At 42.5% G+C, this 20,169-nt stretch overlaps 1 protein-coding gene across 1 annotated transcript in view; it reads right to left on the reverse strand.

The window, feature by feature from the left end:
* Positions 1 to 20,169, reverse strand: part of hells (helicase, lymphoid specific) — a 63,306-nt gene that overhangs the window by 4,046 nt on the left and 39,091 nt on the right. The window contains exons 16-22 of the mRNA XM_078223680.1: positions 11,109 to 11,247; positions 7,755 to 7,838; positions 5,027 to 5,146; positions 4,310 to 4,426; positions 2,689 to 2,848; positions 1,940 to 2,036; positions 955 to 1,031 (exon numbers count right to left, since the gene is read on the reverse strand). Coding sequence (XP_078079806.1) covers positions 955 to 1,031; positions 1,940 to 2,036; positions 2,689 to 2,848; positions 4,310 to 4,426; positions 5,027 to 5,146; positions 7,755 to 7,838; positions 11,109 to 11,247 — 794 coding nt within the window. The remainder of the gene's footprint in view (positions 1 to 954; positions 1,032 to 1,939; positions 2,037 to 2,688; positions 2,849 to 4,309; positions 4,427 to 5,026; positions 5,147 to 7,754; positions 7,839 to 11,108; positions 11,248 to 20,169) is intronic.

Below are 20,169 nucleotides of genomic sequence, written 5' to 3' on the forward strand. Positions count from 1 at the left end.
TCTCTTCCATTCCTGCCCCACTGCCAGTGAGAATGGAAAATTTGACATTCATCCAAAACTCCGGTCAATGCAATGGTACCAGAGAATCCCAGCCATGGATGAGGTCAGAGGGTTTTGGTGGCCGCCTCGGCTGATCTGCTGAAATCTTCAATGCTTTAGTTACCTCTAGACCCCACTATCCCAATGCTCTCCTAGGCAGACTCTCATTTTGCACCTTACATAAAACTTGTGCTTATCCAAAATCTCTACTGCCTGTACCACAATTTGCACCATATCCTGTTCACACTCTCTGACCGAAACTGACTGAGTCTGGCACGTTTCAATTTTACATTTTTAATCTTGATTATCAAATCCCTCTATCATCTCTCTATCATCCCTTTCCTAACCACCTCCCAATCCTACAAATCTTTGAGGTCTCTGCGCTCCTCCGATTCAGGCATCTTTCCTATTCCCGATTTTAGTCAATCCACTTGCAGCAGTGCTTTCAGCTGCCTGGGTCATAATGTTCTGGATGTGAATCTTTGGAATTTTCAACTCCAGAGGCCAACAGCTACTCAGTCACTGAGTTTGTTCAAGGTTAAAACCGAGACAAGGAGGATTGGGTAGCAGTGAGCAGAGGTCTAAAGTCAGCCATCATACCACTGAACGCTGGAGCAAGGGAGAGAGGTCATACAGCTGACTCCTGCTCCTATTCATCTTTATTTAAATCTTTCTGCCTATCATCCTTTAAGATGCTCTTTTACATCTAACACTTGGGCTAAATTTTTGGTCATCTGTACTGATAGCTCCTGTGTCTTGGTACCAAACCTTGAAAGACATTTGTCAAGCACCAGGGGTTTTTCTCCAAAACTGCAATGTTGAATGTTATATTCCAGATCAGTATCTGTAGAAGCAGAAACTAATTTTCAGACTAACGGTGCTCAATAGAAACATGGGCAAGTGTTTTGAACTTACTGCTGAGGTCACTGCGATCCAATAGGGTCTGAAGGTCAGTATCACTTATCACTTTCTCAGTGGAGCCCTTCACCACTCTGTTGGAAAGATTAACAGAACATTTCAAACAAATGATGTTTGACAATTAGCTGATCGCCTGCACTCAGTCAACAAATTAATTAGGATCAATGAGTCAATTAATCACTACAATAATTAACACAGATTCCATCAGATGAGTCTGGGGCAACCATTTCTTCTTCCAGTTAGTAAGATCTTTACCCTCTGTCTTGTACAAAATCAGTGTGTTCAAACTGCAAATATTGATGAATTATACAAGGGAATAAATATCCAGTCCAAACTCATCCAGTATAGACAACACTAGAACCCAGCTAAAAGCTGAGAAATGTTTAGTGTCAATAGAGAAGGAAGCACCACTCCATACCCTGGCACAGTGCCTCACTCCAACACAAGACTGGAGTAGGCACCTGCTCATGCATTGGGCCTCAATAAGCAATTTGGTTAGTGTGAATCCGATGAGAAAAACCCTTGGGCTTCCACAACCTTTAAGGTCCTGTCCAAGATTAAGTTAGGGCAGAAAGTAGACTGTAACGATTCTGGAATTAATACAAAAGCCAAATACTGTGGATGCTGAAAATCTGAATTAGAAACAGAAAATGACAGACACACTCAGCAGCTCAGGCAATATCCATGGAGACAGAAACAGAATTAATGTTTCATGTCTGTGATTACAGACTGTCAGTCCTGTTTTTCTCTCCAGTTGCTGCCAGACCTGCTTAACATTACCAGGCTTCTGGAATCAAGATAGTATGAATATAGGGAAGCAGATGAGTGCATGGGCTAATATAATACAGCATCAGAAGAGGAAAGTTCAGAGGAACAATTCTAAACACAGCATAGAACTTTGAGACAATATAGAAAGCTAGACTCCAAATTGTAAAGAAATGCACAAAAAGGTGAAACAGTTTCTATTTCTCATCTACTTTACCTTTCATGATCCCGGGACTTCAGCAACTCCATCAGCTCTGTAGAATCTAGACAGCTCTTAGACTGATTCAAGCCTGACTTGCCCCCTTTGAACTTATCTGAACAGGAATTGAGAAAGAGACACTTGACCATTCTGAATGAGGCACATTAAGAGTACATGGTTTTAAGGGTTTAACAGTGCAGTAATTCTGCTCCAACTGGTACTCTGAACCCAGAGTAAAGTTTTTTTCCTATTTCTCATGATGGTGCTGCAGGGGAAATCTGAAATCTTAGCATTTCACATACCTGGCAGACATACTGATGCTGGGTGTAAAATTCAGCCAGATTTAACATGCTTCAGCCCCAATTCCACCGCAGCATCCCAGCCCTGACGGAGATAATCCATTGATACCAAATCAGGGACAGTTATAGAGTAAGCCAATTTACACTAGAATGTGGATTCAGAGTACCAAACCTCAATGAGTGCCTTACACACAGGGGACAATTTCATTTCATCAGCCTGGCTTGGGTCTCAGCCAAGTTAACAGAAGCTTAGGTCAGCATCCAACCCATTGTGCCACCAAGTTTCTGTGAAGCTCACCTTGTCAACAACGCGGGCAATGGGTACCTAAAACAGATAGCTTGACCCAAAATAAAACCAGCTGCTGCACAGCTAAATGAAAATCACATTCACTGAGAACAGAGTAAAGGCGAGTTGTCAAAGTTCACTTTACCATTCCAACCAGGAAAATGTTGTATTCAAACACTAACTTTTATGTATAACCATCTTTTCGAGTCGCCGTTTTGCTGTCGCTTTCTCCACAATCTTCTCATCGATAGTATTAGCAGTTACTAGGCGATATACCACAACCGGCTTGGTCTGCCCAATCCGATGACAACGATCCTGAGCCTGAAGATCTGCCTGAGGATTCTGAGGGGATATAAAGTTTCAGTATTCATTCACTCTCCGTCATCGAATGAACAGACTTAAAATGATACTGGCCTCCTATTAACACTGACACTCAATGTTAATGTCTCTGCTAACTTTGCTACAGTACACCCAAGTGGGTTGCCTAAAAGATGCAGAAATTATAGAAACTAGAAGCAGCAGTAGGCCAATCAGCCCGACGAGCCTGCTCCGCCATTCATTTTGATCATGGCTGATCAAATTCAATATCCTGATCCCATTTCCCCCCATATCCCTGATCCCTTTAGTCCCAAGAGTTATATCTAATTTCTCCTTGAAATCACACCACATTTTGGCCTCAACTACATTCTGTGGTAGTGAATTCCACATATTCATCACCTTCTGGGTGAAGACATTTCTCCTCACTTCAGTTCAAAAAGGTTTACCCCTTAACCTCAAACTATGACCCCTTGTTCTGGACTCCCCCATCATCGGAAACATTCTTTCTGAATCTACCCTGTCTAACCCTGTTAGAATTTTTAAAGTTTCTATGAGATCCCCTCTCACTCTAAAATTCAATGAATATAATCTTAACTAACTTAGCCTCTCCTTGTATGACAGACCTGCCACCCCAGGAATCAACCTGGCATTCCTTCGCTGTACTCCCTCTATAGCAAAGACATCCTTCCTCAGATAAGAAGGATATTCCAGGTGTAGCCTCACCAACGCCCAATACAATTGCAGCAAAACATCCCTATCCTCAAATCCTCTCGCTATGAAGGCCAACATACCATTTGCCGACTTTACCTGCACGCTTACTTTCAGTGACTGATGCACGAGGACGCCAAAGTCCCGTTGAGTATCCGCCTCTCTCTCAATTTACACCAATTCAAGTAATAATTTGGTCTTCCTATTATTGCTACCAAAGTGGATAACCTCAGTTACCCACATTATACATCAACATTTAATGTGAAAGGCAGCTGGTGGTCCTCAGATGGTCACTTTAAACCACCTAGACAATGATTTTACTCACCTTCATTATGTGATATTTGGACAAATTAAAGAAAACAGCAACCCCCCACCACACACACATGGCTGCAACTGAAGAGGTGGTGATGCTTAGAGAACTGTCGTTTAATATTTACATAAAAAAATTAAATTTTATGTCAGGAGAAGGTATGTCACTCAGCTCCCATTCCAAACAAATTGCAATAACAATGCAGCATGCAAATGGATTTTATGCAGCATGTTACAGATCACTAAAACTGTTCTCAGCACCAAGAGACCTGTGTCACTCCAAACAACTCAATGCGCCCTCTTTGCAATGTAAATGCCTCAGCGAACTGCCACCAATATCTAGCATGAATGATGCAGCAGTGCTGAAAACCCACATTCCAAATGATAATACAAACTGCACTTTACTGATCAGTTACAGCAGATTCTACCTAGTGCATTAGAACAAGCCCCAGCGGGACTGGTGCTTACCCAGTCACTGTCGTATATAATGACAGTGTCTGCTGCCGTCAGGTTAATGCCCAAACCCCCAGCTCGAGTGCTCAGTAAAAAGATGAAGACGTCGGGGTCATTGGTGAAACTGTTAATCTGCCAAAAGAACCAAAGGCACAGAGATTATAAACATAACTTTCCAGTGAGAAGCATGGTGCTCCAACCCACTGCTCAATTAAAACTCACTAGTGATATTTTCAGGCTACTGCACATGGCAAGAACAAGGAAAGACAATCCAGTATGTTCTCGCGGTGTTTCTAGCACTTTGTGACAAATTTTGAATTGGGGACAGCATCAGTATGGCATTATTTTATTGCCCATCCGGAGGACAAGAGCCTAATTAAAACACTTAATCTCTTTGATAACATTTTTTGGTATTATAAGTAATTTTTGGGTATGCACTCTTTTGCTGGCACTTTTGTTTTAAAAACACAGAAAGCCAAGATTTTTTAAAAATTCATTCACAGGATGTGGACTTTGCTGACTGGCCAGTATTCATTGCCCATCCCTAATTGCCCTTGAGAAGGTGGTGATGAGCTGCCTTCTTGAAGCACTGCAGTCCCAGGTGTAGGTACACCTACATTGCTGTTAGGGAGGGAGCTCCATAATTTTGACCCAGTGACATAAAACAGTTTTCAGCTTAAAGCCAGGCAGAAGAGTAGATATTTCAAGTGCTGCCCCATAGGAAGAACGTACATTTTCCTCACGCATTGTATAAGACATGGAACCATCCAGTCGGCTGTATTTATAGTCCCTCAGGTAGCAATAGTCCATTAGGATGTCCAACATTGATGTCATTTGGGAAAATATCAGCACCTGTCAAAACAATCAAAGTCAACCAGTAAAATGCAGAATTGAAACAGTAATAGGGAAGTTAAGCTGTTAATGAGGCACTAGCATCTCACAGCAGTAGGAGTAATAGATAGGAAAAGTGGGCATGGATGTTTGTGGAACATATCCATCTTCTACCATCCTGAGTGCTATTGTATTTCGAATGGGAAATGCAGCAAAGTGACAAGTAGATTGGTGCCTGACAGAATATGCTGACACTGCAGACCATCTTAAATGTCTCTATTTCTATGTTCATTTGGTTTTGGAAGAAGCAGATTTGATTGAAGCTCAACCGAAACCTAGCCAAAGGTGACGGCGAATACCAGGCAGCCTTGTGGCTTAATGTTTTGCTTCTTTCAACAATTTGACATGGAGATGGGGTCTAGAGTCTGGATTGATAAATCCCATCAGACATTAAAGATTTGGGTCCAGACATATTGAGAACTAACAAAGGGACAAGTCATTTTTAATATCGAAGAGGTGCAGATGACATTTTGGAAGGCACATTAGGGATATCAGGCTTTTGTCTGATATACAATAAACTTGAATAATTGCTAATTAATTTGCTGTTGTAATTTATGATTCAGCCAGTAACGATGCAGCACTTGGTAACGGAGCTTCCTAAATCTGCAACACCACAGAAGTAGAAACAAAGAAGGAGCACAAAAAAAGTGAGTTTCTTGGACGAGTGCATTGGTTACTCTGCATTACTACACTCTCTCCAGTTACCACTTCTGTCATTTTAAATAATCCTGTTCTGTCGGTTATAGTCTACATTACAATCTGAAGCAAACTGTTTGTTCCTCCATTTTCCAAAACCTAGACAAGAATGAAAAGGCTAAACAAGGCAACAAAAGTTCCTCTTCCACTCCTGCAGTTATATTACAAGATTCTGGGCATTCAGGCGAGCAAGAGTTTGTTTATAGGAGTGCCTTCAACACGATTGAGAGAAACAAGAATCTGACCAAAGGCCAAAATCAAAACAGGAATATCCCCAGAGAAGCCCCCTCCTTAAAAAAAGACAAAACGTGCATAGGCATCATATGAAGACAAAGAATATTGAGTATAATTTTCACAAATCAAAGTAGGATATAATTGACTCAATGGGAGTAAAGGTAGGCTTAATTTTCAAACCCTGCCATTTTAATTTTATGGCTATAATACTCCTAAACTGTCAAAATCAAGTCACAGGGTTGACATTTATAATCAAGGAGCAACAGTTTGCAAAACTACTTTAAAAACAGTACAGAGCTGTGTTGCGTGGCATTTCAAAATAGGCCACATATTAAAAGTCATTAGGGCCTAAACATAAATTTGTAAATCTTTCCTTGTAGCTCTTGGATCTCTTCAATTACACAATGGAGTAGGCCAGTCTACCCCTTAAGCATTTTCTGCAAATCTGAACTCCACTTTCGTGCTTGTTCCACATGTCCTTTGATTCAATGAGACACCCACAACCTTAACTATACTCAGAGCATCCATAACTCTTTGAAATAGACAATTCCAAGATTCACAACCCTTTGAGTGAAAAAAACATCTTCATCTCAGTTCTAAATGATCAGCCCCTTATTCTGTGTCTATGTTCTCTGTTCCTCTGCCAAGGGAAACTATCTCTTGATGTCTACCCTGCTAAACCCCTTCAGAATCTTATATGCTTCAATGAAATCACCATTCATGCTTCTAAACTTCTAAAGCCCAACTTAATCAGCCTCTCATCACACAAGAACACTAATTCCAGGAACCAATGTGGTGAACCTTTGCTGTACTAGTTCCAAGTACATACTTCCTTACATATGGAGATCAAAACTGCCCACAGTACTCCAGGTGTGGTCTCAGCAAAACACTTTACACTTGGTGTAATGCCTTTTCTTCAATGCTTCAAATGCACCTTTTACCATTAACCCAAGCTGAGATGTTTTTACACACCCATAACACTCCAGATGGGCACAGGTAAGTACATTGGTCATGGGGCCCAAGACTACAATTCTTACAGCAAAGTCCAGCACTGGCTGATTTCACCAGTAATAATCTGTCTGATCTCCATAGCCTGTAGATGAGCTGGAGTGTGCTTCTGTTCCAAATTCACTCAGTTGATTATATTGCAAGCAGCAGTAGCAGTCAATGTCTTCAGTGTAATTTGCATTTACCCAATAGGGATGTCCTAGAACTAGTGTGCTGCACAAAATTTAAAAGCACAATTAATGATGTCCTAAGATAAATTTGGGGTAAATATTAACACACATACACATACTTGCGTCTTATAGACTCACTGAGCTTGTACACTACCCAAGAACTAGCTGAAAGAAGCAAATTCCAGAAAATCACTGCAATTTCAATCCAAGCCCTTGCCAAAAGTAGCCTTCTTGAGGCAAGGCTCACTGGACTGATTTGCAATAGGTCACATTTCAACAAGCATTCAGCTTCATTATCCCACCAGGAACTGGGAGTAACTTGCGATCTTTGAGGTTGTTTTGGTTAACTTTGGTCCTAAGCATTGTGATTTCAGGCATTTCCCATTTGTCTTTGAGTGAAGTAACATTGTTCAAAGAATGAGCAATTTGAGTCTATGCAGGAAGAGATATGGACAACTCACCTTGTGTCCTCTTCTGCTGAGTTCTGGCAGCATTCGGTCTAAAATGAGAACTTTTCCTGAACTTTTCACCAACTGTTCATCTATCTACAGGACAAAGATTGAAAGTGTACAGTGATACATGCCTAAAGAATGCAAAAAAACCCCAAATTTACAGTGATTTTGGAATTAAACAATTGTTCAGTTAATAAAGTTAGTCATAAAATTGATTGTTGGTTTATAAATAGGTTTATAAAGTAAAAGAGAAAATACTAAATATATACAGATCACTGGATGGGCCCAATTAAAATATCATGCCCAATTTCTCGGCTCTGACTGTAGGAAGGATCTTCTTGCCATGGTGAGGGTTGAGCCACGTAACACCCAGAATGGAAAAGGTAGAAACCAGAGAAAAAGGAGCTGCTTTTAACTAGAACATAGAAAGTCAAGGAGATTTCAGAGATGTTGAAGTTTATGTAAGATAAGAGGGGAAAGATTTTCCACTAGCTAGTGAGTTACTAAAAAGTACAAAGTTTAAAATCATTGCAAAAGGAGGAAGGAAGAGATTAGAAGAGGTTTGTTGGGGCATGGATTGTCCTACTAGAAACAATGGGAAGAAATAACCCATTGAAAGGACTTTTTTAAAAAAATATTTAAGGGTATGGATACAAGGGCAGGGGATTGGGAGAGTACACATGGTTCAGTTTTACACCCAAAACATTTTCACCAAGGAAATTCTGAATACAATAATAAAAGTTATTGGGAAACTGGTGAATTGCAAAAAGTTGGCCTTCCAAACTTGTTAAGAACAAATAATTTTCTGTTCTCTTACTAAAACTAGGTACCATGATGCAGCACATTGCAGCTCTGAGGGTAGGCTGCATATCCTACACTCTGCTGACCTTGGATATGTGTACACATCTCTGCGTCAAAGAAAATTAGTATTCCTTGCTGCATGGATGATACTCTTTTATACTTCCTCTCCAGCAGAGTATGCTAGCAAGGACAACAGGGCACTTGCAGATAACACCACAATAGACCCCTGTCAAATGGATTTAATGAAGCAAGGGCTGACCTGGGTCACGCACCAAAGCAAGTTCACAACTGCCTTCTGGGTAGAATTATTATTCCACTATCACACTGACAAGAGCCACCACAATAAACATTGGTGTTATAATTTTAACAGAAAATTAATTAAGGAGTTAAAAGCCTGGTATACTGTGTGAGCTTCATAAAAATGGTATATGTGAACTGTATATCCGAGTTATCATTTGGTTTAAAACAAGGCTCCCTTCATCCATTTGCAGTGTTCAAAATGAAAACTGATTCATGAGGTTCAGTTTCTGCCACCCTGATTTTCTACAGCAGAAAAACCTCAAAATGAATTGACATTATCCACCAGACTATGAATTCTATAGACTATGAAGGCTCTATGTTTAATTTCCAACTGGAGCTGAATTAGTTGATCTCAGGATGGGCAGTAATATGGGCACAATTGCCCAGAGGGCCCTTGGGCTAACATGGAATATCTCTCCTACTTCGTTAATTACATAGAAAGGTGAGGAGAGCTTGGCCATTCTATTCCAACAGTCAAAATGAATATAGCTGAGGAGGACACTGGGTTGCAGGGGAGTAGAATAGACAGTATTACAGTTGATAAGGAGGATGTGCAGGATATTCTGGAGGGTCTGAAAATAGATAAATCCCCTGGTCCGGATGGGATTTATCCAAGGATTCTCTGGGAGGCAAGAGAAGTGATTGCAGAGCCTCTGGCTCTGATCTTCAGGTCGTCGTTGGCCTCTGGTATAGTACCAGAAGATTGGAGGTTAGCGAATGTGGTCCCATTGTTTAAGAAGGGGAACAGAGACTTCCCCGGGAATTATAGACCGGTGAGTCTCACTTCTGTTGTCGGCAAGATGTTGGAAAAAATTATAAGGGATAGGATTTATAGTTATTTGGAGAGTAATGAATTGATAGGTGATAGTCAGCATGGTTTTGTGGCAGGTAGGTCGTGCCTTACTAACCTTATTGAGTTTTTTGAGAAAGTGACCAAGGAGGTGGATGGGGGCAAGGCAGTGGACGTGGTATATATGGATTTTAGTAAGGCGTTTGATAAGGTTCACCATGGTAGGCTTCTGCAGAAAATGCAGATGTATGGGATTGGGGGTGATCTAGGAAATTGGATCAGGAATTGGCTAGCGGATAGGAAACAGAGGGTGGTGGTTGATAGTAAATATTCATCATGGAGTGCGGTTACAAGTGGTGTACCTCAGGGATCTGTTTTGGGGCCACTGCTGTTTGTAATATTTATTAATGATCTGGATGAGGGTATAGTTGGGTGGATTAGCAAATTTGCTGATGACACCAAAGTCGGTGGTGTGGTAGACAGTGAGGAAGGGTGTCGTAGTTTGCAGGAAGACTTAGACAGGTTGCAAAGTTGGGCCGAGAGGTGGCGGATGGAGTTTAATGCGGAGAAGTGTGAGGTAATTCACTTTGGTAGGAATAACAGATGTGTTGAGTATAGGGCTAACGGGAGGACTTTGAATAGTGTGGAGGAGCAGAGGGATCTAGGTGTATGTGTGCATAGATCCCTGAAAGTTGGGAATCAAGTAGATAAGGTTGTTAAGAAGGCATATGGTGTCTTGGCGTTTATTGGTAGGGGGATTGAATTTAGGAGTCGTAGCGTTATGTTGCAGCTGTACACAACTCTGGTGCGGCCGCACTTGGAGTACTGTGTGCAGTTCTGGTCCCCACATTACAGGAAGGATGTGGAGGCTTTGGAGAGGGTGCAGAGGAGGTTTACCAGGATGTTGCCTGGTATGGAGGGGAGATCCTATGAGGAGAGGCTGAGGGATTTGGGATTGTTTTCGCTGGAAAGGCGGCGGCTAAGAGGGGATCTTATTGGAACATATAAGATGATTAGAGGTTTAGATAGGGTGGATAGTGATAGCCTTTTTCCTCTGATGGAGAAATCCAGCACGAGGGGGCATGGCTTTAAATTGAGGGGGGGTAGTTATAGAACCGATGTCAGGGGTAGGTTCTTTACCCAGAGGGTGGTGAGGGATTGGAATGCCCTGCCAGCATCAGTTGTAAATGCGCCTAGTTTGGGGGCGTTTAAGAGATCCGTAGATAGGTTCATGGACGAAAAGAAATTGGTTTAGGTTGGAGGGTCACAGTTTTTTTTTTTTTAACTGGTCGGTGCAACATCGTGGGCCGAAGGGCCTGTTCTGCGCTGTAATGTTCTATGTTCTAAAACAGCCTGAATTATACACTAACATAGATCACCCATGCCAGAAGCAGAAGGGAATTTTGGTTCAAAATGGAATACTAAATGCTGTGAGTCCACTGAGGATGATAAGGAAATCAAACGGTTTTCACCTTAAACTCCTGGGTTTTGGGGTCCAGTGGGTATTCAATTAAGTATGGGTGGTTACAACATTTCCTGAGTAGCATCAACACATTCTGCAATTTCAGGTGGACTTCCTTATCTTGTGGGATATACACATCCAACACAGGCCTGTGAGAGAATATAAGAGACAGCAAGTTACATTCAGGACAACCAACTAAGAAATAACTTGTTACTCTGTCAGCCCTGCTTCAGTGATGTCCATCACCAATTCAAACCCTACTCCAGAAACTGCAGCACAACAATCCAGGACTGGCACCCCAGTGCAGTACTCAGGGAATATTACATCACCGCAGGTGCTATCTTTCAGACGATGTTTAGTCTCAGCAGGATATAAAACATGTCATGGCACCATCTTCCAAAAGTAGCAAAGCTCCCCATTGGTCAATATTTATCCAGTACTGAACATTAATCTGGGCTTTTTCTTTCAGCATTGGTAGTGGGATCTTGCTGTGTAAAAAATGGTTGCTTCCCTTCATTATAAACAGTGAACAACTCAATTGGCTGGGAAGCAGAGGCCATATAAAGCTAAGGTAATACAACTGCTTAAGGTTCAAGTGGTCATTACAAAAATCATAGCAATTCAGCTTCAAATGGAGCTTTCACTGAAAGGAAGACAGTGTTTCCTCCAAGGTCACTGCAAACCAATGTGCCAGTGGCGTAAACATTTGACAGTAATGCATGATGCTACATACATTACAGTATAATATGATGTGACAATTATCCAGTGGTTCAGAGAGTATCACAAGCTGTAACGTTTCAGCTTAATGGCCTTTCTGATACAAGGTCATTGATCTGAAATATTAACTCAGTTTCTCTCTGCAGAGGCTGCCAGACCAGATAGTTCCAAGCAGATTTTGTTTATATTGCAGATTTCCATCATTCACAGTACTTGGCTCTTATACCACAGGCTGTGGTATTAAACCACTTAGGTTTTGCAGAATGAACATCATGAACGGTTTAGCTTATTCATCTAGGGCACCCAAGACCAAATTACTCATTACTGGACAGATGGGAGGATAACCAGTCAATGCTCCCCATCTTGGTCACTGCCCAGCAAGTGGGTTTGTTATGCCCATCTAGAATTCTACCCCAGTCCCCACAGCCACTTATCAAATAGACTTTTGTTGAAAACCATGAAGCCAACTTGTTTTTTATCAGCTTCCCTATAGGACTTTAGAGAACCAGATAGGTTTTTGCAACAAATAATGCTTTCATAGTAATCTAGACTTTTATTGAATTCAAATTTCACCCTCTGCCTCAGTGGGATTCAAACCGGGCTCCCCAGATCATTACCCTGGGTCTCTGGATTAATAGTCCAGCAACAATACCCTCCCCCCCCCCAACCACATGGAGACTTTCTACCAGCCAATAATCCAGTTTCTCCACTTGCTGCTCCTGAATGCCGAGACTCACTGGGGTGTGGTTCAGTGGGTGCTAGCAGCTTCCATGCTGGCTGCTGTTCTCCACTGAATATCAGCAAGATAACCGTGCGATGAAAACCCTCACCCCCATTTTCTAACAGAGATCAGTAAAACGTGAACCAGGGACCGCATTCCAAATTGTGCCACGAGAGATCAACATCTGAAGAGGGTACTCAATCGAGCGCTTGTTACCTCAATGTTATTACAATTATGCAGCTCCTCCAAGGCTGTGTGTGCCTGGTTGATGCATTAACTACAATGCTGGGGGAAAAAAATAAATCATTCTTTTAAGAGCTTCCATTTCACTGAAGAGGTCGTGGAATTGTCACTAAACTAGCAATTCAGAGTCTCCGATCTGGGGACTTGGGTTTGAATCCCACCTTGGAAAGTGCCGGAATTTGAACTAAATTTAAAAGAAAAAAAATCAGGAATTAAAAAATTAAATGATGCCCATGAGACCAGTGTCAATTCTCACAAAATCCCATCTGGTTCACTAATGTCCTTGGGGAGGAAAATCTGCCATCATGACCTGGTCTGGCTTAAGCTGACTCCAGACCCACAGCAACAAGTCTGATACTGAAATGGCCAGGAAACTTCTTGTATCAAATCACTAAAAATTCTGAAAGAATGAAACGGAACAGACCACCTGAAATTGACCATTAGAGATGACATCAGCAAACCCAGCCCCATCGGCCCCGAAAAGTCCTCCTTACTAACATCTGGGGGCTTGTGCCAAAATTGGGAGCGCTGTCTCACAGACTAGTCAAGCAACAGCCTGACATAGAGCATACCCTGGAATGATGGTGGTAGTGTCTGGGATTCTGAGTGCGACTGTGTTGCCAGCAGGACAGACCCAGCAGAGGTGGTGGCACAATGATATACAGCTGGGAGGGAGTTGTACTGAAAGAACAAAGAGAACAGAGAAAAGTACAGCACAGGAACAGACCCTTCGGTCCTCCAAGTCTGTGCCGATCACGATGCCCTAACTAAACTAAAAAAAAAACACCTGCCCTTACTCGGTCCATATCCCTCTATTCCTTTCCTATTCATGTACCCATCCAGATACCTCTGAAATGTTGCTAATGTGCCTGCTTCCACCACCTCCTCTGGCAGCTTGTTCCAGGTACCCACCGCTCTGAAAAACTTCCCCCTCTCATCTCCCTTAAACTTTCCCCCTCACCTTAAACCTGTGCCTCCTTATAATTGACACTTCCACCCTAGGAAAAAGCCTGACTATCCATCCTGTTTATGCCTCTTATAATTTTGTAGACCTCCATCAGGTTTCCCTTCAGCCTCCATCTTTCCAGTGAAAACAACCCTAGTTTATTCAACCTCTCGTCATAGTCAATACCCGAGACCAGGCAACATCCCGGTGAACCTTCTTTGCACTCTCTCCAAAGCTTCCACACCTTCCGATGGTGACCAGAACTGCATGTCATTCTCCAAATGCAGCCTAACCAAGGTTTTATATAGCTGTGATATGATTTCCCAACTCTTGTACTCAATGACCTCACTGATGGAGGCAAGCATGCCATATGCTTTCTTAATCACCTTGGCCACCTGTGTTGCCACTTTTAGGGAACTGTGGACCTGCAAGCCCAGATCCCTCTGAATGTTAATGTTCCTAAAGCTTCTGCATTTACAGTCTAACTCACCTCAATTTGATCCTCCAAAATGTGTCACCTCATCACTATATCCAGAAAGTCCTGAACATTTACTATGAGACTTCATGGGATCCAGAGTCACAGGTCAAACATGGGCAAGGAAACCTACTGATAACCATGTTCCACCCCCTACCCCTCAGCTGATGAATCAATACTCCATGCTGAAGACCACTTGGAAGCACTTGAGGGTGGCATGGGTACAGAATGTATTCTGGATGGGGTCTTCAATGCCCATCACCAAGAGTGGTTCAGTAGTCCCACCAGAGACCGAGCTGGCCGGGTCCTAAAGGATGTAGCTGTTTGACTGGAACACCAGCTAGTGGTGAGGGAACCAACAAGAGGGATAAAACATACTTGACACCATCCTCACCAACCTGCCTGTCACTGATGCATCGGTCCATAATAGTACTGGTAGGAGTGACCACCACACAGTCCTTATGGAGACAGAGTACCAAAGGCTTGTGACCCAGAGTGTGTCATGCCCCTAGCCAAGCTCTTCCAATAGTTACAGCTCTGACATCTACCCAGTAATGTAGAAAGTTGCCCAGATATGTCCTGTACACAAAAAGCAGGACAAATCCAACCCAGCCATTTACCACCTGTAGGCGTGAATTCTGATAGGCTAATAAACTTTAAAAACCATTAAGTATTAAGGTACTGTCAGAACTACCTACACTAAGCTCAATGACTTCACAGATATGATTTTAACACAGACTCACTCACGAGCTGACAATGGGGCAGTTTACATAAATATGAAATGAAGGGATTTAAATAAGTGATTGTGATATTTTGAATGTATTAATGTACTTTTTAAGAACCATCATACACTTTAGCCAAAGGCAAATCCTGTAAAGCAAGTGGTAAAGTCCATTAGATCAAGACCATATTCGAGAGAATTCTGTAGCCTTGAGAATGAAAATCATCATCCAATGGTAGGAGCAATTAGAACACCTAATCAGACTTCATGAAGAGTTTATTCACTGTCCAGGAAAGATGGGAGCATGCCCAGATGGGGAGTCATGAGGTCATCTGATTTAACAGTGAACTACATGGGAACATACACTTTAACCTTTGCAGCCAGTGTCTAGGGTAACCAGGCAACGAGGAAGTTAGTTTAAGCCAAGGGAGGAGGAGGCATCAGTGTTTAATTAACTAATGAAATACCATGATGACGGAAGGAGAGATGCAATTGACTAGAGTGCATGACAGGTATATTGAAAATGATTGATTTAAAGTTAATGGAAGGCAGGAGTAATTGATAAGAAAAACCTACAATTGAACTGTATACATCAGAACTCAGCAGAGGGGTCTGGCTGATCTCTCTCTAGAGAGACTCCGACCATTTGATCGATTTCTCCTAGCAGCTGCTGGTCAAAATTAGTTTCTTTAAGTTGTGACACTGGCTTCATGAGTCTTGTATTGTTCATAGTTTTAGCAATACCGGGCACCTCGTAAAAACCCCGACACCTCCCCATCTGTCTACTCTCGATCATTAGTAAAGTGAGGAAGAGGTCATCAACAGTGCTATTAAGCAGCACTTACTCAGCAATAACCTGCTCACTGATGCTCAGTTTGGGTCCCGCAGGGGTCACTATTCCTGACCTCATTACTGCTTTGGTTCAAACATAGATCTGAACTCCAGAAACAAGTGACTGTCCTTGACATAAAGATTACATTTGACTGAGTGTGGCATCAAGGAGCCCTAGCAAAACTGAGTCAATGGGAAAACTCTGATGGTTAGAATTATAACAAGGACAAAGGAAGATGATTGTGGTTGTTGGGAGGTCATCTCAACAGGAAATCCTCAGGGTAGTGTCCTTGGCCCAACCATCTTCAGCCGTTTCATCAATAACCTTCCTTCCATCATAAGGCATGAAGTAAAGGCATTCACTGATGATTGCAATGTTCAACATCATTCACAACTTCTCAGAGAATGAAGCAGGATATGTCCAAATGCAGTAAGACCTGGATGATATCCAGGCTTGAGTTAACAAATGGAAAGTAACATTCATGCCAGACAAGTGCCAGGCAATTAACATCTCCAACAAGAGAGAAGCTAACCATCACCCCTTGACGTTCAATGGCATTACCATCACTGAATCAGAATCCTGCATTTTCAACATCCTGGGGGTTACCATTGACCAGAAACTGAACTGGACTAGCCAAATAAATACTGTGGCTACAAGAGCAAGTTGGAGGCTGGGAATCAATCTTGTGGTGAGTAACTCACCTCCTGACTCCCCAAAGCCCATCACCTTCTGCAAGGCACAAGTCAAGAGTGTGATGGAATGCTCTCCACTTGCCTGGATGGGTGCAGCTACAAAACTATACCATCCTGGGCAAAGCAGTCTGCTTGATTGCAATGCCATTGACAAATATTCACTCCCTCCACTACTGACATATTGTAGCAGCCATGTGTACCATCTACAAGATGTATTGCAGTAACTCACCAAAGGCTCCTTAGTTAGCACCTTCCAAACCCATGACTACTACATCTAGAAGGACAAGGGCAGCAGACACATGGGACACCACCATCTGGAAGCTTCTCTACAAATCAAACAAACCATTTTGACTTGGAAATATATTGACTTTTATTCACTGCTGCGGGGTCAAAATCCTGCAAATGCAAGGCACTGTGGTTGTACCGATGGCAAGTTCAAGGTGACAGCGCACCACCACCTTATCAAGGGAAACCCAGTTCCAACTAGAGATCAAAATAATTCCAACTTTACCACTGCAAGTTACTAGACAATGACAGGATCAAGAACTTATCTCCTTTCACTAGACAAGCAATACAAAACACAATTCTGCTACCATCCCCTACCAACACTTCCACTGAAATCACTTACCCAGCATAAGATAGGAATCAAAATTGGTACTGCTGTGGTCTTATATTACGCCATAGTACATTTATCCACCAAAACACAAACAACCAGATTAGGAAAGACATCACCAGATCCATTGGTGAACCTAAAATGACATTGATAAAGGGCTCACTATATCAGAAAACAAAATAAAAATTAACATTTGTAGAAAAAAAATCCATGAAATGTGAAAGAACGGTGTTGCTGAGCTACAAAATCTTGTTTGAAGAACGCACACTACTTTCAAAATGGAGTCCAATCGATTCATTCAAATTCTCAGTAACTCCACCACTGGATTACAGAGAAATTCAAATGGGATGGACTTTCTCTGCACTGGCTGCTGCCCTCAAAGACACAGGGCCCTATTTTACCAAAAATTCACACCCGTTTTCAGGCGCGAAATCACAGTAAAGTCGAGCGTCGCGATCTGCACCCGAATCTGAACAGATCGCGGCTTTACCGACACCCGATTCGGGCACGGGTCCAGTCCGCATGCATTAGCATGCATTTAAATCGACTTAATGAACCGCGCGCCCAACTCTACCGCCAAATCCCACTTTACCGTCTTCTGGTCCGTTCCAGATCCGCGCTGTAAGCGACCTGCAGAATAAAAATCCGAAGCGGATTTCTATTCTGCAGGGGAACCTCCAAAGCCCAAACTGCTCGACCATCCTTCGCAGACACCCCCCCCCCCCCGGCTAACCACCCCGGCCGACCACACCCCCCCAATCGCAGGAACTAAAAACCTGACAGTTAAAAATTTGGGGAAATATTTCAAAATATGGATGGGGACATATATTTTGAAATATTTTCCCAAATTTTTGACTGTCAGGTTTTTAGTTCCTGCGATTATAATTTTGACATTATCTTCCTAAGGGAATTCCTCTAATTCTGTGCAATGTTCAGATGAAAACAAGATGAAAGAAGGGATCCAAGGCTGCTCCAGAGGCAGATTAGCTGCACCCAACGATGCCCATGCAAATCACATTCATAAGTAGGGGCACATCTGCTATGGAATGTGAGAGAAGAGTTGCCAATACAAACTTCTTTTCACTATGGTTGATTTCCCAGATTTAGTAATCTCCTTGAATCTTATTTCCAATCAAGTTCCACCACGGGGACAATTCTTCCAAGTTCACCACATGACTCTGAACATTTCAGCACCTGGCTCATGGCTACAGGGACATCAACAATCCAGTTACAGATCACAACTGTATTATACAGGTCACTAATTGCTCACTAAGACACTGTAGTTTAATTACCTTTCCCATAGATAATTAGGCAGCACAAAGAAGATGCTACATTATTTTCAGTTTGCAAGATTCTCCCAAGTCCATCCTCCCCCGCCCCTCTGCTGTTTTTTACTTTTGCGCCCAGGCGCGCTGCTTCAGATTTTTTTTCGAACTGCGCATGCGCAGTTCAGAGCTCCAATCGTTCTGGCAGCGCTAAGCCCCGCCCACTGTGCGGAACAGACCAGAGCCAGCAAAAAGCGCATGGACACGCTGCAAAGAGGATTCCGGGCTCGGATCTCTATTACGGCTGGATCCAGCCCTTAGACTCCAAATGGTAAAATAGGGCCCACAGACATTCTTGGTACAGACAGCTCCCCAGGCCTGATCAGTCACACCAGTGGGTTTCCAGCCATCTCCTTTATCCTTTTTCAGCTTCTTCTTGGCCTCCTGAAGGACATTGAGGTTTATTAGTCAAACAAGGCGGACACAGTCAAGATAACTGCTCCTCAACCTCCAATCACAGGTTCCCTCCTTCCTGCTCCTCCAATCCATTTATGGAGGAGCAATCAGAGGAAGGACAGAACCTTTGATTGGAGGATCTGGAACAACGAGCATGGGAGAGAAGGAATCAGTGACTGGATGAGCAGCTACTCAGATTCTGTCTCTCCCACACTCACTGCTCCTCAAAAATCAACTCTGCATTATTTTCCGGCTTTCAACAAATTGTCTACAACTGCAACTGTCCAGTCTAGTTTGGACCATGGAGCCATAATATAAATTAATATGTAAGAGGGCACCCATTTTTGAAGTCTTTTGGGGGCTAACGGTTGAGGGCAAATTTGCCCACTGCCTGTCTATTTTAAAGCCTACATCCAACAACTAGCTCTGAAAACACTGCTCATTTTGACAGCTCTAACAAATTGCAGCACAGCAGCTGAGACTATAACATTTTTAAATAATCAACAGCATTGTAAATTTTTAAAACCCCACAGCATTCTAAATAATCAGTTCAATGTTAATGGAAGCCTTTAAAAAAAATACCAATAGTTGGATCCTCACCGAAAACTAATCAGTTCTTCTTTAGATTACATCCTGTGTAGCGAGTTTCATTGAAATCCCATTTATGGAATGGCTGTTGCTGGCTAAATCAGAATGTATTGCCCATCCATCCATTTGGTTTTAAGATTATGGGCGAGATTCTCTGTTCTCCCCCTCAGTACTTTTCTCGGCAGCATGCCGTTCACTGGCAGCGGCACCTTCTGGGTGTCAATGTGAATTCTTATTGAAGCCACCCCACGCTGCCAGGAAACTTGCAGCAAGGGGTGTGCCACTAGGGGGACCAGAGAACCCCACTGGCGTAAACAGCTGGAGAATTCTTGCCTAGATTATTTACAGACAAACAAGGGTGAAAACATCACCTCTGTCCACCATAGTGGCAGAGGTGACAAACAGTCAGATACATCTTACTGTGTGCCCTGACAGCTCAGCACCATGTTAGGCAGCATTTGTAGCCACTCTGATATTGACCATTCTAAACTCTAATCCCTTGACCAAACATAACTAAAGGCCACATACTGATCAAGAGAAACAGAGTTTGTTTCATGCCTCTATAATATATTGCAAACTTAAACTCTTTATAACCAAATAATTTATCATAAAGGTAAAATTATGCAAAGCAGGATCCCACAGAAAACAAATGAATAACCAGTTAAATCATTTTTCTGGTGGCACTTAAAGGCTAAATGTTGACCAAGACACAATGACAACAGATCCAGATCACATTTACCCAAACCACCATCTCCACCACCAGAGAATGGCACTTCTAACGGTGCAGAGTTCCATCAGGCCT

This window comes from Mustelus asterias, chromosome 11 (genome assembly GCF_964213995.1).
Source record: "Mustelus asterias chromosome 11, sMusAst1.hap1.1, whole genome shotgun sequence".
Lineage (NCBI taxonomy): Eukaryota > Metazoa > Chordata > Chondrichthyes > Carcharhiniformes > Triakidae > Mustelus > Mustelus asterias.